The 16,489-nt window shown below is 34.8% G+C and overlaps 2 protein-coding genes across 3 annotated transcripts in view; both read left to right on the forward strand.

The window, feature by feature from the left end:
- The first annotated feature begins 5,471 nt into the window (after positions 1–5,471).
- On the forward strand, positions 5,472–12,329 carry LOC108578070 (sodium/potassium-transporting ATPase subunit beta-1-interacting protein). 2 transcript variants are annotated; one of them, XM_017941325.1, is made up of 7 exons: positions 5,473–5,735; positions 6,508–6,645; positions 6,732–6,812; positions 6,885–7,076; positions 7,156–7,216; positions 8,020–8,670; positions 11,569–12,329. In XM_017941325.1, the coding sequence occupies exons 1-7, from the start codon at positions 5,682–5,684 to the stop codon at positions 12,327–12,329; spliced, it is 1,938 nt and encodes a 645-aa protein (XP_017796814.1). In that variant the 5' UTR covers positions 5,473–5,681. The 2 variants fall into 2 exon arrangements, with proteins under 2 accessions (XP_017796815.1, XP_017796814.1); XM_017941326.1 differs by lacking the exon at positions 8,020–8,670 and having other exon boundaries at positions 5,472–5,735.
- A 3,440-nt stretch (positions 12,330–15,769) lies between these two features.
- Positions 15,770–16,489, forward strand: part of LOC108578069 (glutaminase liver isoform, mitochondrial) — a 21,747-nt gene continuing 21,027 nt past the window's right edge. The window contains 1 exon segment of the mRNA XM_017941324.1: positions 15,770–15,935. Coding sequence (XP_017796813.1) covers positions 15,843–15,935 — 93 coding nt within the window. The 5' untranslated portion in view covers positions 15,770–15,842.

A 16,489-nucleotide genomic window follows, 5' to 3' on the forward strand; every position in this document is an offset into this window, starting at 1 on the left:
AACTGGATGCTTCAAAAATTAATACCTAACATTCCTGCCAATTCTATAATCATAATGAACAATGCCCCTTATTACAGCTTACAAGTAAGCAAGCCACCAAATAGATACAGCAGGAAAGAAGAGATGTCGAAGTGGTTGTTAGAAAACAACATTCCGCACGAAGAAACAATGAGGAAATTTCAATTATATGAACTAATTCAAAGAAACAAAAAAAAAGAAAAAATATACAAGGCTGATGAAATTTTAAAATTACATGGCCATGATACTTTAAGATTACCACCATATATGTGTGGATTAAATCCAATTGAATTGGCTTGGGCTGAAATTAAACTAAAATTAAGAGAACAAAATACTTCCATGCTTACAAGTGATGAACTACAGAAGTTAACCTTAGATGCAATGAGCGAGATTAAACCACATGAGTGGAAAACTTTGTATGCACACATTGAAGAATTAGAAAAAGATTACTGGTTGAAAGACGAATTATTGGAGAATGCAATTGAAAATATGGACTTAGAAATTCAAAGTAGTGAGTCTGAAAATGATTCTGACGAAAGCAGTAGTAGTTCAGAAGATTTATAGGGTAAGAAAGTGTAAAATTTATTTAAAAAAATTTTAAATATATAGAGTTTATTCTGATAAAAATGAACATAACTGTAATCAAATTATTTTTAACAGAGTAATTTGGGAAGCTTGCAACTAAATGGTTTTATGGCTGAAATAGACCATTTATTTTTTATCATGTTTATTTTATTGTATTGCTATTGCTGAACATCTCAGCACCCCTTTGCAACTCAATAAACTAATCAAGCACTTCAGTCCCAAGGAAGTAGCAGAAGAGATAAGATTGTTCAATGATAAAAAAAAGCATCTGGATACGATCTTATAACTGGCAAAATTCTTCAAGAAACACCAAGAAAAGGAATAGTCGCAATAACGTAAATATAACGTAGGGTCAGTCACCAAACGTTTGCACCTCAAATATCTTTGTTATTTTTAAAGATACGTCAAATGTCTTAAGGACAAAGTTGAATGGTTCAATGGGGCTCACACGATGCCAAAAATATTTTTGTTTTTGTCATTTTTTTTAAAGATATCAAGGTCACCTTCATTTTTTTAAATGGAACCACCCTTTTTTAAACACCTACAATAATAGTCCCTTTCATTAGGAATTCAGTGACTATAATTATTCAAGGTCACGAACAGAGAAAAAGTATAAGATCTAAAATATGAAAGCAGTAAACGGAGTCTGAAGGAATGTTGAACTCTGACAAATACATCTGAGGTGATATTCGCATATGCTGTGATGATACGCTGATGCATATCTTCAATTGTTGTTGGAGCATTCATGTACACGGTCTCTTTTAGTAGACCCCACAACAAGAAATCCAGTGAATTTAAATCAGGCGAACGTGCTGGCCATGAGACAGTTCCACCTCATCCAATCCATCGGTTTGGAAACCTAGAATCCAATGTTTCTCTTGCTACTTGTGCATAATAGGCAGGACAGTTGATACCACATGTTGATACCACATATCATAGCGGTTTTGTAAAGGGACATCTTCCAACAAAATTGGTAGATCTTCTTGCAAAAATTGAGAATATTTTTGTCGTGTCATTGTTCCGGTAATGAAGTATGGTCCGTATACAGTGCAGTATACAGTGCAGTAGTGAAGTAAGCAGCAGTGCCACAGATGTCGGCAATGTCGTTTACGACGCCGAATGTCACTGCTTTCTTCTTTATAACTTGTACGAGATAAGCTGTTGGCCATGTGTCATTTGTTTCGAGAATCGCTGCGTTTCCTGTGTCTTAACGCGCCCTATACAGCAATTCTCCGAGTTCCGTAAGATGCGTTCCGTAAACCTTTACGTAATTCCAATTTTACGGAAGTCAAATTTGTAAATTACTTAAGTGTATAATAAACTGCAATATTTATTATTATTATATGTATGTATATAAAAGTATGAAAAATATGTAAAAGAATATACAAACAAACTAAAATATGCACTAGTCGTTTTCAGAATTTTCGTTTCTGTAATTTTCGAGATTTATTACGTAACTGCGAATTTACATGAGTTGTGTGTTTTACGTAACTCGGAGGGTTACTGTACAGATGCAGGGAGGTTTGCTCAAACATAGGGATATTTTTAAATACTAATAATTGAAAAACGAAGCTTTAAGGGTTAGCCTACCATGACCGTCCGAAAATCATAGGTATCTTTGTAAATTTTTTCTGTGCATATAATGAAATATACGGGAAATCAGTTACAAAGTTTGTAACATACACACACTATGTACTCCCAAACATTAAAGGATCACTAAATTTTGGTCGAAAAATTGTCGATCTTTGAACTACAGTAGAGCGTCAGTTATCCGAACCGTCGATTATTCGAACCATCGGTTCGAGGAGTAAACAAACTTATGGTGTAGCGGTACCGATTGATGAGTAAAAAATAAATTTTCTTAATAAATGTATATTGTTACTTCACAGCATTTTTTTTTAATATTTTTATCGATAAGTAATTTTAGGCTTCATTCCTATAGTTATAAACTGGGTAAGTACATGCATATGTTTCATTAAGCATTTGAAACCACAACAGGAATTTCCGCCAGCCCTGGGACTCGCGGCGTGCCCAGGTAGGGGCTGCTGGGACAGATCCCGAAGCCCTTTAGAAACTCACGTTTTGTGACACGTACAATTATCTGTTGAGGTCGTAAACGACGTTTAGGAAAAAGAAACTATTCCTTAAGGGATTAATGAATAAAGAGACATTCTCAAAAACAGCTTTCTAGCTTGTATCTTATGAAATGGTGCTAGCCATCTGCACGCCGGATGTTTCTTCCTTTGTCCAGATTGCTAGCCGCTATGGAACAAATGCTTAGACTGGGTGAAAATAAAATCGGTTGGTTTTTAATGACATTCCGCGGGTGGTCCGCAGAACAATTTAGTATCTACTTTCTGATTACTTTTAGATTTCTTACCGGAGAAATATATTTCATGAATAAAGCCGGTTTATTACGATTAATTATGAAATTAGCCGACCCGTTAATTTGACGGGTATCCGGAGAAATTGTATACATTATACAGAATTTTGAAATTACAGAGCTGAGAGGGAAATAGATTTGGGTATATATTCGTATCATTCCATGAATAAAAGTCAGCAAAAATTGCAAGGAAATAATAGTAATGGTTTTTGTAATTTTGCTCATGAAGTCTGAAACCCGTCAAATTGACGGGTCCCGTAAACCTAGCGTTAAAGGGGTGAAAACCACCCCCAAAGTTGAGGCTGCGAAACGTATTTCGACGAATACCTCGGTAACTACTAGAGATAGAGTAATTGTGTAAATTGATGAAATTAGTATCTTTTAACGACGAATTCGATGGTGTAAACTATTTTACGAAAAATCCATTTGTCTACATAATATATTAAAAGATAGCATATTTTAGCTAATTTTTCCAGCTAAATGTTAATACATTTTCTTGAATTAATTTGTTACACGACAGATGTGATAAGTGTGAAATTCATTTTCACGTAATATTCGAGAAACCGTTTTTACACAAACACCGTGTCTAGAGGCAAGTTGTCTTGAACACAAGGCAAGTTCTTCCACACTTTGTAAAATTTGTCCCTCTACGTTTCTTTTAATTTGTCGAAAACGACCACCATGTCGACGGAGCGGATCAAAAGATTCATGTTCCGCAAGTGTTCGTTTGGCTCTTTGAATAGTTCTTCTGTCAGGATGACGGCGATTTGGATGGCGTTCTTTGTAGTAATTAGTAGCCATAGATACGTTACCTTAGCGTGAATGAGTAAAGATCACGGTTCGCCGGTGAGTCACGATAGAGGGAAGTATGATTTTGGAACAAATAAGGTAGGAAAAGAAATAGGAAAGAAGAAAGTGAAATGATTGCTAAACGCGTAGTCATCCGACACCTACCCCCATGATGAAACTGAAGACGGTAGAAGATTCGGCCAGAAAGTATTGGAACGTGTTCCCAAGACTTCCACTTTTGTATATGCGAGATTTTAAGTGCATTTGTGGAGTTTTGAGAGAACCAGAGTCGAAAAACTCCGTTGGTCTTCATTCTATTACCGTGATTTTTGCTCATTTTCCGCTTCATCATTCCTCTCATGGTGGTACGCGATCCGATTCGGCCAGAAAGTATTGGAACGTGTTCCCAAGACTTCCACTTTCGTATATGCGAGATTTTAAGTGCATTTGTGAAGTTTTGAGAGAAGCAGAGTCGAAAAACTCCGTTGGTCTTCTTTCTATTACCATGATTTTTGTCCATTTTCCGCTTCATCTTTCCTCCCTTTGTTCACTAAATACGACTAAATACAAATATCATTACTTCCAAATTGTAATTTCATACGCTTGAATTATTTTAGTAATCTCAAAAATATGTTATTTCAATCATCGTCTTGCACGTATTTGTATGTACTATAATGCGTGATATGCAAACAGGTTACGCTTACCGCCATTCACAAATTCATAATACATTCTGTACCACATATTGAAATAAAAAACACAAATAATCCCCTTTATACCATAAAATTTTCTTCTTTTAACTTTTTGAGTATTTGTTAAAATGTGGTTAAAAAGTGCAAATTTTTTTTACTTAAATTATTTGTGAATAATGTGGAAATGCGTTTTTATTTTTCTTATCTAATTTTTAATAATTTCAAGGAACTATGAATGCATTCCTTTCCTGGCCTTTACAATGTTATGTCCTGTCTGAACCTCTTACAAATTAAATTTTAAATATTCCGGGTTGCCCGTACGACGTATGGACTAAACACTCAAAGGGTTAATAATTCACTATTTTACAATTTTCATAAAACGAAATGACTTAGTATGGAAGCTTTTTAAATTTGTTTCAACAAACTCTATCATATTATGAATAAAAAAATATAACGTTCTATTAAAAGAAATTAACTTAAACTTGAAATCTTTCTCATTGCTTCATCTACAGAAAAACTGTTTATACTACATAATGTACCCCTCCATACCAAACAATTTTTCCAAGAACATTTCTTTGATACCTTCCGTTCCTTATGAGATATTCCACCGTGTCCAGTTAAAACAGACACCCTGTATATTCTCCTACCTGATATGTCTCTGCCATTAGAATTCATCGTTAAGGTTAGACGTAATGAGAACTACACTCCCAATGATGTTATGTATTATGCACGAACTTTCATGCAGTTTGATATACTTTTCAATACATTGATCTAAAATTAAAATATTTTACAATTGTCTTACACAGGTTTACGATAACAGTTTTTATCTCCAAAGCTCCTGTAACGTTCAAGTTCGTACAACGATAAATTCATAAAACACGGAACGTATCTCCCGCCACACAATAGTGGGGACTACCGCGTAAGAACAAAGCGGCGAAGTGGGAAACGCGCTCGAATATCGGCTTCCAGTGGAACGATCTATTCGAACGGACCGTGGGCAGGTTGCTCGGCTACGAAATCGTACCTATCGTGAGGCGAGTGCACACGCCACTTGCACCAGTCGGCCGCGAGAAAGGGACGGAACAAGTGTCGAGAGAACATGGCGGCGCATTGGAACGTGCCACAGTGATGCAGCGTACGCGCAGCGAGATCGTCCACCTTGAGTGACCAAAGAGATCGTGGCCCCGCAACGCTAAACACTCGTTTGGCCAAATGACATGGGAATTTGTAATCGAAGGCATTTTCTGCTGACAATATGCGTCCTACAACTCGTGAGTTTTGCCGATGGATTAAATGTTCTATTCCCCGCTATTGAACCTTTCGTCATCCTGTGTGATGATTCGCGTTTTTCCGCGACTGAGTCACACAGCTTGATTTTCTTGGTGAATTCAACCTATTCGAAAGGAGGATTTTTATTTTCTTCTTGTGGTTCCGTACATGTGTTTCTCGTTTGTTAATTTGGTAAATTGATACTGTTGATTGAAACGATTTTGTCGACGATAACACAACGGAACACTGTACGCACTTGGTCGATTATCGTATCGCTTTATCGATTCACAGGTCGCGTGGTTTATCTTCGTGGAACAGAGATCCCTGAGTAGAAACTGGGCGATCCATTTGCCGCCGCTTTTCCCACTTTCTAACGCTTTCTTGTTAATTGGCGTCGATGGCGGAGTTCTGTATTATATCACGAAAATGCAATTTGTAAATTAAAATATGCGATTGTTGCGAAGGAAATGAAATTGTTTGTTCCAATGTCATTGGCAAATTGTCTGAATTGATAAAAATAGAAGCAGTGAATTGTGGGTTGTTATTTAAAATGAATGGTTTGTTTGAAAGTAAGAGGGCATGTTAAACGGTTCATGAACACTGGCTCTCATTCAGAGCAGCTGATTAATTGGGTATTTAGAACACAGGGCAATTGGTACAGATTAAGAATGTGCACAAAAAGGAGTTGGAAGACATTAAGAAAATTAATGTTAAGACACTGACTTATTTGATGTTTTATTGAATTTAATTGGTACTGTTTCTCTTGCTTTGTAGATCACTACCATAGAGCGCCAGGTCTTCGACTTTCTGGGCTTTATGTGGGCTCCGATACTGGTCAATTTCTTCAATATTATATTTGTAATCTTAGGATTTTTTGGGGCCTTTCAATATAGACCTAAATATATCATATCAGTAAGTGAAATCATCAATTTCATTTTAATAACTCTACATGCAAGAAATGAGTTGGGTATATTTTTATATTATTAAATTCATTTTAGTATTGTGTATGGAATGCACTATGGCTGGGGTGGAATATATTCATGATATGTTTCTATCTGAATGTGGGTGTGCTGGACAATGTAAGTAATAATTTTCTACACAATTTTGTAATTTTAATTCTAAATGGATTTTCATTGTAATTAATCTTTCAGAATAGTGATATTTTAAACCTTGGTACTGGTAGCTTTTCTTGGTGGCATGTCAATGGACCAGGTTGCAAAGCTATTTATGATGTTACTGAACCAGAATTATTCAGACCTGCCCGACCTACAAATGTGACAGATTGTGTGCTAGATTATGAAGTAGTTGAAATTTTACATGCATCTACTCAATGCATCTTAGGTGTAAGTATTATACTTATCTTTATTTCCTAACAATATTACATTAAATACGTTATTTAAAATAATATTTCTTGTGTTTCAGTTTATTGCAATCATTGGTGGTATTTGTTTAAGTAAAGTTTTCCTGGAGGAAGATGACAGTTGTAAGTATAAAGCCCAAGGATTTTTGTTTCAATTATTACCAGTGTCAGAATAGCATTAAAAATTTGTTTGCTGAGTGAGATTACTTTGAGTTCTATGTTGGGGCACTATGTGGTGGTAAGTTTGGGTAATATTTGTGTTGGTATTGGTAAACGAGATTCAGTGAATATTTTCAAAATTTCGTTCATTATTTTTCATATAAATAATGGCGCAATGATAAATCTTTTTATATTTATCTGAACAACATATTTTACAATGGAGCCGAACTGCAGTAAATCATCCTGGCTATCTTTCTTTTTTTTAATCATACATCATTTAAGATTTATTATTGCTTGAAAAGAGGGTTGTCGGTTACAGTTGATTTCATTGGTGGATTTGATCCTCCACTTTGGTAAGTGCTTTGCCTGTATCATGGTTTGCACGCATTTGCTCCTTTTTATAAAGCACGAAGTAAAATGGTTTTCTCATGCGCACCGATTTCTTATATCGCTGATCGAATCTATCGAGAATGTTCAATGTATACTGTGAAATAACATTTTTTGGAGCTTGAACAATCGCGAGTCCGTCTCTGAATCGTTGATACAGCATGTATCTTTTTGCAAACAACAGTTTACTATTGCAATTATTGAAACAACAAAATTGATAAATTATTTTATTTTACTTCATAACATTGGCTATATCGAATGAAATTATAATCGTACACCATTTAAATTAATCATGATTAAAAAAAAAAAAAAGTATCACCACGTTCACGTCACAGACAATAAATTCAATCTAATGCAATGGATTCTACGTCATATTTCAGTTGACTTTGTGGGAGGTGATGACTTTGGGTTGGCAGGCCACACGCCGTTGCATCCTATGTACGTTAGCTACTCGGCTCTTCCATCACCTGCCCACCCTCACAAAAATTCCGCTCAAAATTACCCTGCAGGCACAGCTAGCTCTCATCAATCTGTTAGTCATGATAACAGCTTCCCAAAGCATAACGATAAGCTGTACAACAACTCCGTACGGAGTAAATGTAGTTTCAGAAACGACACAATCAGAACTGACCATAGCAACGTATCAAATCGCGATCTAAAGTATGTTGACTACTCGAACGATTATTCGAACCCGTTGGATCATTTACAAAGGCCCGTGTCTCCGTACGACGAGTACGATTCATTGGACAGTGCCGCTAAATTAAAGTATCAAAAGAACAAAATGTACTATCCACATTCGTCTAAGTATAGTCCCGTTGCATCGCCGCGTATTAAATCTCGTCCCGCCGCCGCCGCTAAACAAAATAAAACCTCCAACAAGCCTAGAGTCTTTACAGATCATATTCGTGAACAACCATTGAGATCGTTTTATTCTGATCCGAGATTGGCAATCGAGAATCAACAGAATGTAAATGAACAAGAGAAACAGATTAGGTCTAAAAGGGACAGCAGACCTTTGTCGTTATATGCCAGTAATTTTTAGATTCGTTTTAGCGGTTAGAAGTGAAAGAGACATATGGAGTTCTTATTCTAGTTTGTAAAAAGAAAGAGCATATGGACTGAGGTTATGTACGTGTTCTTCGATGCTATTCTATGTAGGATTCGCGAGTGTAACATAGAATTCCTATCCTTGCCAAATAGATAGAACGATTAGAGAGTAGCTAGCTTAGGGTGCCTTTTTCCGATTTCTTCTTTCATTAGTCTAGAGATATTTTTTTTTTTAAATCACTTTTTAACATCACAGTAATACGTGTAATTACTAATGTCTTATTGCCACGTCTTAAAAGTATTCTTGACTGATCATGTGGAATAGATGTGTGTTCACTAGCATCGAGTTTGCTTTCGTGTTCATATTAATACATTTTTTCTTCTTTTTTATATGAAGAATTTTTTATTTTGCTCATAGATTTATTTATATATACATATATATACGATCATGTTGGGTTGGACAACATGCATCTTTTATATAAATACATGCACTGTGATACATATAGAACTATAAACTATCATGTTGTTTGAAAAATGTTATTATCAATGTTTTGTAACTTTAAAAGTTGTGCTTGTGAGAAGAGTCTTTTAAATATATGAGACAGAACGTTACATTTTAAAAGGAAAAGAGTACAGCATGATGAGACACGAAATGCTATATTGTAAACATTCACGAATGTTGTAGGTTTTGTCTATATATTTTTTACAATGATGTTCTTCTATTATACGAATGGTACTTATTAAGGATTCCTCTGACAACACGCGTGGCCTGGCTTAACGAGAATAGCACTTTAATAGCAACCCCTTTTAGACTGCATTGAAATTAGCTTGTTGTAATTACAATGGTGAAAAACTTTTGTTTATACGGTGCTGCGAAACACTTTGATTTCAATGAACATGTCTGAGTATTTGGTAGTGCATGCTAGTACTTGTTTTTACAGTTTTTAAGTTCGACAGAATGTTTAATTTTTATATAATATATTCTCTCCCTTTTGAACAACGAATAAACTACTTATATAGATTAAAGCATACGTGCAATGGAAAAATTGTAAGATACCATACAGACTTCCCTAGAGTTTTACTACTTCTGACATTCCATGGATCAATTAATTAAAGAATGTCTGATACACAGAAGTGAAAAATTAAATCTGAAGTGACAAAGGATAGACTGTGCATTTTAGTTATGCTAAATGTTCTGTGAGTTGCAGATCAAGGTCAATATGCAAAGTTTAATTAAGTTGTGATGAGTAAAAAATATGGAAATAGAACCTTTTTCTTTGGATAGCACTGACACACTAGCGGATATCATGAATGACCACAAAAGTGTCATTACTTTAAACGATATGCTTTGCTAATGTTAAAGATCATATGCTGCACATAATGATCGATCAATGAATATTTAACGCGATCTAATAATAGAGACTAATTACAATCTGCACGCGATACTTGCTAAACTGTGTAGAGGAAAAGCATGCAATAAACGATACAGTAACGTTTCGCAGCGATGGATAGACATTGACAATTACGTAATTTTCAATGCTACATGACTGTATACGATCGCAGGTGTATCGTAAACTTCTATTGTAGTCACAATAGAATTTTTTCTCATCGCACCTGATTGAACTTATGGTTAACCTTGTTTGTGACTTACGATATAGCCTGTGCGTTACTTAAGGCGTCTTACATTAAGAACTATTCTTATTAGATACTTTGCAAACGTTGTAATGCTTATTTAGGATACTTATTTGTACAATTATGTATTAATTATCTTTTACACTTTGAATTGGGCATACTTGACTTAATGAATTTTACACAAATTGCTCATTGAACATATACATTGTACATACGATTAAATTTACGTATTTTACGTAATCTATTTATATTATTCCATTTTTAAAATTTAGTTGAACGAAATATTTAATGGAAAAAAATGACTAAGATTGTTATACGTTTAGTCACTTCAGATTCGTCGTTGAACGTGTTGTGTAGTATAATCGAAAGTTTCTTTTATTTTTCGTTTCCCTTGTCGAAGCTTGTACAGTAGTGACGTTGTGTACTTCGTTAAGGCCGTAGATTTTAGTTTTATAATTTATTTTATTGTATCATATGATTTACCTTTTTTGGTGCAGTTCATTGGCGACAATAAACGTGCAATGCCTACTACTTGCTTGCTTTTTTATTTATTAACCCCATTCTTTTCTTTCACTCCTCTCTAACATTCTCCTATCTTTTGCGGTTTTCGGGCAACTGTTTTTTTGTTTGCGGGATTTTTTCGTCTATCAGTTAAGTTCTTCCTTTACTGAATTATTGAAATCTAAAGTTTTTACATAGTTATTTTTACGCAACATGGAATTAACGGGTCTGGGTGGTTTGGTAATCGAAAACCATGCGAAAATAAAGTTACTGTCTTAAAATTATAAAGTTGAGAACGCGTTTTTCATTATGCATGTAGAATCTGATCACTATGATCGATTCTCTAATTCATGCAGCTCTGGTAATTTGTATTAATTGCTCAACAATTCGTTGCGTTTGTCACTTGACTCAAGAATGTGTGTTTAACCTTACAGTTTGTGCCTGGTATACAGAATAAAATGTTATGGAAGAGATTTTAAAGATCCATCAACAACTTTGATAAAATTTGGAGAACCTATCACAGAAAACCTAACATTTGAACACTATAGTAACTTTTAAATCATCTACCACAAATGATTCACTGAATACTCATACTTAATCACCATTTCACTTAATACTTTACCTGTACACTCCTTCAATTTTCATCTAAAGGTGTAGGTTAACCTAGATCATCAGTATCCAGGCACAAATTAATCAGATATCCTACCTATTACACCTTCTGACAAGAGTTCCTTCTGTTTCTGACATAGCCCAAGCTAAAAGGAAGAAGAAGCAGCCAAGACCATTGTATAGCATTGAGTACTCACAGCCAGAACCAACAGTACACGATGACAGTGTGTCCCCAAAACCAATGACACCTCGTAGAGTGAAAAGAAGATCAGTGATCTCTCGTGATGGAACAAGGAGATCCAGTAGAAGAAGTTCAGTGAGACAATCTCGTAGAAAAAATCCTGTGAACCGAATAATGGATCACCAGGAGAGCCTATATGCCAATACTACTCCTAGTAACTTGACCAACCAAAATGTGAATTCATTGTCTCAAGGGACGCTCAATTATGATAGAATCTCTATGAGTTGGGACAGAGATAGGAACTCTAACTGGCAGCCAGAAGCAGTGAACATGGCTGTGTCCTCTCCTACATTATGGAACCAGGATTCTTCTAACAATTATTCTAATACAAGTAACTACACAAATCAGAATTATCCTAATTGGGATGGTAGCAGTTCTACTAGAAATTTGACTGACAATTGGCAGCCAAGTGAATTGAGTCCCATGCAATGGCAAGGTCAGAGTAACCCCACTTTTCAGCAGACTAGTACACAGAGTTTGAATGGGGAAGATCTGGATGAGATTTACAATAATCGACCAGCCAGTGCTAGGTCCAGTTACAGTAATTATCATGGGGTGAGGGCTACACCTCAGGTTCCCAATAGAACAGATATTGTCAGGCAGAGCCAGAGGCAATTTGTTCTCAGTGGACCACCTGCTTATCAGGATACAGTGATTTAAAAGGGTAGGAGGAATTTGAAGGCCTGTGTTTGATGGATGTTTAGTTATACAATGTTATAGTGATATGTTGTTTAATGTTCAAACTTTGAAATTGTGATACTGTTATTGTATTTTTTGAGGATCTAAAGGTGGACGAATTTTATTATTTTTTGATTACGTTTTTTCTTAAGGTGGAGAATTGATACTAAACGTCCAACACCAACGTGGGCCTGTATTTCACTAATTAATAGCACATTATTGTATTCTTACTCTGTAATTGTTACTGTTAAGGTACAGGAAGTATTTGTTACTTCCCTGGATTGATCAAGTTTTACTCCATAACAGTGAATGCAATCATTTGCATCTTGTTATATGTTTTAAAAGATACCTTGAAAGTTGGTCAACTTTCAGAGGAATTTTGCAATTCTTAACCGATCTCGTAGTAACGATCTACTTATTCTAATCTCCGCCTTTTTATCTCAGGATTCCTCATTTTTTTAAACAAATTAAAATTCGTGTTTCGCAATAATTATCAGTGTCGATAAGATTTCATCACCGTTGCAATATGAAACGATAAAAGAAGGTTCTGTCTTTTGTATGAAAAATGAAATGCACATGTTACGTGAGGTTATCTTTGTCTTGCGAGTTTTTACGTGTGAACGCGTTGCAAATCAATCCCACATAATTAACACAATTATTTATAATACCTAACCGTTTTTCATCTGTAAATACGAACCTACGATCATTGCTCCGTGTCATTAACATTGTAGAAAAGAAACAATCATCCTTATTTATACTATTTCTCACCTCGAGTCTTCAAAAAAATTCTGTGTTTCATTTTCAAGAAACGAGATTTTATTGTGTACGCCATTCGTGTCATAGTCTTCCAGGTACAGTGAAAAGTACTGTAGGAGCATGAATCGCTCGGTGTCCAATTAAGAAAAAAAATTGTTCTTTAAATCGATTATGTTGGTCACTGAACGTATTCATAAATATGTTTAAACTCACTATGCATTAGAAGTGCAATAAGATGTATTTTTTCATGTGGACAATCAAAATAGATTACGTCGATGATAATAACGATGATGACGGGACGTTTGAAATGGAAACCAAAGTATTAAGCATCGATGTAAGTTAACGATAATACTTGTAATATTTCTGTGTAATGTGAAACTGCCTCAACTCTTTCGCTGACTGTCGTACAATGTAGGTTTAATTTTAATTAGGCGATCAACTAATTAAGTACTTAATTCTTGGTTATTGGAGAGTCGCTTGGTTCATCAATAACGTGATATAACGTTATAATAAGCATGTTGCACTCTTTATGTTAAAATAGTAATGTAAATAGTAATGTCGATGAACATGGTGTTGATTTTTAGCAATTTTAATTGTTAAGTTTAAAAGAGGTTGGTTACTTAATCGGAGCAATATTGAAACTTGAGAGTATTTTTGAGAAATTTTTTCAGAGGTCAATCTGCTGTGATACTATGCAGTGGAAAATATGAAAAATAAATAATCGGTGTCTTGAGCTTGGAAACCAAGTGAAATAGGTTTAAAATATACTAAAACATAAGATTATTTACATACTGAATATCCTGAAAAATTGGACGCTAAAATTACTCGTGTAATGTAGTATCACTTGGTTTCTGAATTCTTTAATTTTTATAAAAGGAAAAGAAATTATTTTTATATATATACATACACAAGTTCTCGGGAATATGACTTGAATATTTTTAAAATTGAAAGATTTATTATTAAAATCATATTCTGTGAGTGCTGGATAACATTACGAACTTAGTAAGGTTAACTTCACTGCAATCTCTCCTTTCCTTCGCACGGTATTGCAATTGTATAATTGTACTCGTATCGTTAAGTATGTTAAGTTTATTTAAAGGGCAGCTATGTTTAATTAACTAATTACAGACTCACGTAAGACTCAACGTCACGAGCTTGTACTTATTATACATGTTTTCACGCTCAGGATTGAAATACGATTCGCCATCGTTTACTATTACCGTTCACCATTGTCGTACAATTGTATTACGAAACAGTAACTACAAGACAATAAACGAAAAATGTTTTAAATTCACTATATAGAAATTATTATTGAATTTATTAATCATGTGTCTCTAAAAGTTTGAACTTTTTTTAAATCAAAAAATAGGTTATATATTTCGAACAGGTAAATAGAAGAGAGAGCAATTTTAATTTGCCACTTTAATTTCATTTTTAATAGTTTATAATACAATTACAAAATGTAAAGACTAGAAAATGAGGCAAGAGTCATAATTAAGACAAAAGTGAACTTCACTGGCCCTTCCGACAAAGGCTAATCTGCAGACCTACCTTTCAAATTAACAAAAAGCACTTGTTAGTATGTAGAGCCTAGTTCCCAGCTCTCCAGACAAGCGCCATTCTTCAGGTACTCCATTTTAATGGCGCGTTTGACCTAGATGAAGCAGGAAGAAAAGAAAACAGTTATTAATCCCTGGAAAGAAAAAAATATTTAAGACAAATCCCCAAATTTTTTATATTAAAAACACATAATTCTCTCAATCAATTATTGATTGATATCAGTTTCATATTGAATTCAATCATTCTCTCTATACCAGTTTCATGTAAAGGACCATTTACCCGAACTATTGAATTTCAAATTAACAATTGGGAAATCTCTCTAAGAAAATAATTCCCCAAGATAATTCCAAAGAACTATTCTATATATGTAATAGCTAGAGGAATTTTAAGATTTTCAGACAAAGAGTAATCTACAGATTTTAAGAATTATGTATTATACAGAGTGCTTAAAAAAAATGTTAACACGTATATGCAAAATTTATACATGCATATATTTCTTTTTTTGCAAATGTTCCAAGAATGTGTTGACCATGATGGCGAATAAGTGAAGACCCTACAAAAAGCAGTATATAATGTTCAACTTTTGTTTGAAGCCTTTTCCAAGTTAATTAAATATGAAAATATTTCAGCTTCCAGCCTTAGGTGACTCACCCTGTATATTTGCTAATGTGATGTGTTGTATTAGTTGGTTCTGTTTCTCTAAAAATCTTACTTCCATATAAATATTAACATTTTTTTTTAAGCAAATTAACAAATTTGCAGATTTCAGACAAGTAACCGTTCAAAGTAACCTTTTTCTCACACCCTTCATACCAAGATCCTTTCCGACCTCAAAAAATATCATCAAATAGACAAACCTCCGTGACAATTAGTTTCATTCATTCACCAGCTACAAAATACCACTCTATCCTGTGGTGAATTTCACAGTGCCGCGTCGAAGTCGCGCATGTGCCCTATTCGCCGGCTGCTTTCCCTGCTGGCAGACGGCCCTTACGTGCCGCAGTACCTCGTTGGTGTCGGGACGTTGAGAGTCGCGTTCTCTCGCGTCATCGTCGTCTGATCATACGTGCGTGCCTCCACTCAAAGAATCACTATCTACCCTTTAAGTCCTCCCACGTTGTCATAATCCGCTACGTAATCATACGAAAAAAAATTGTGCTACCCTGGTGAACAACTCGAATGAACCACGAAGTGATTGTTAAAGGCGTGAGGATGCTGAAGATTGTCAAGGCTGGTGTGAACGGACTCAGGAGGCTGCATACGAGCAATAAGGTGTGAGAAATAGTCTCGATTCTGTGACATAAAGTAGATTCTCTATAAGATTCTACTTGTATTTATCGATTGGAAGCTTCGTTGGTTGGTTGGTTACTGTTTTTTCTTTTTTTTGGGGGGGGGGGGGGACAGCTCGAGGATGTTTCATTGATTATTTCGCTGGAGAATTCTTAACCCTTTTAGTACCAATGGAATGGAATATACTTAGAATTGGAGATAATACGATTGAAGATTTCGAATTGGGCAATTTATTTTTGTTGCCGTTTCGAGGGTTCTTCTGAGTGATAGATTAGCACAAGTGAAAAAAATATTTTTTGAATTGGAGGTAATACGTTTGAAGATTTCGAATTAGACAATAGTTTTCGTTGTTAGAAAGTTTTAAGATGTTGTAGATTAGCACAACTGGAGAATATATTCTTATAATTTGATATGGAACATTACTGTTCCACTGTAGGCTTTAGAACAAACAGCGATAAAAACAAATATTTGAAATTCATATCTTGTTATCATGAACATTCATTTGGACATTTTTCATAGAATTATGAAAAAAAGGT

Source organism: Habropoda laboriosa, unplaced genomic scaffold (assembly GCF_001263275.1).
Source record: "Habropoda laboriosa isolate 0110345459 unplaced genomic scaffold, ASM126327v1 scaffold1122, whole genome shotgun sequence".
In the NCBI taxonomy this organism is placed as follows: Eukaryota; Metazoa; Arthropoda; class Insecta; order Hymenoptera; family Apidae; genus Habropoda; species Habropoda laboriosa.

Excerpts from the sequence above, each read along its gene's own strand:
- LOC108578070 (XM_017941325.1), top strand. The coding sequence starts at position 5,682 with ATGGGAATTTGTAATCGAAGGCATTTTCTGCTGACAATATGCGTCCTA. Across the intron at positions 6,646-6,731 it reads GACCTAAATATATCATATCA|TATTGTGTATGGAATGCACT; the intron begins GTAAGTGAAATC and ends AATTCATTTTAG. Across the intron at positions 8,671-11,568 it reads ACCTTTGTCGTTATATGCCA|CCCAAGCTAAAAGGAAGAAG; the intron begins GTAATTTTTAGA and ends TTTCTGACATAG.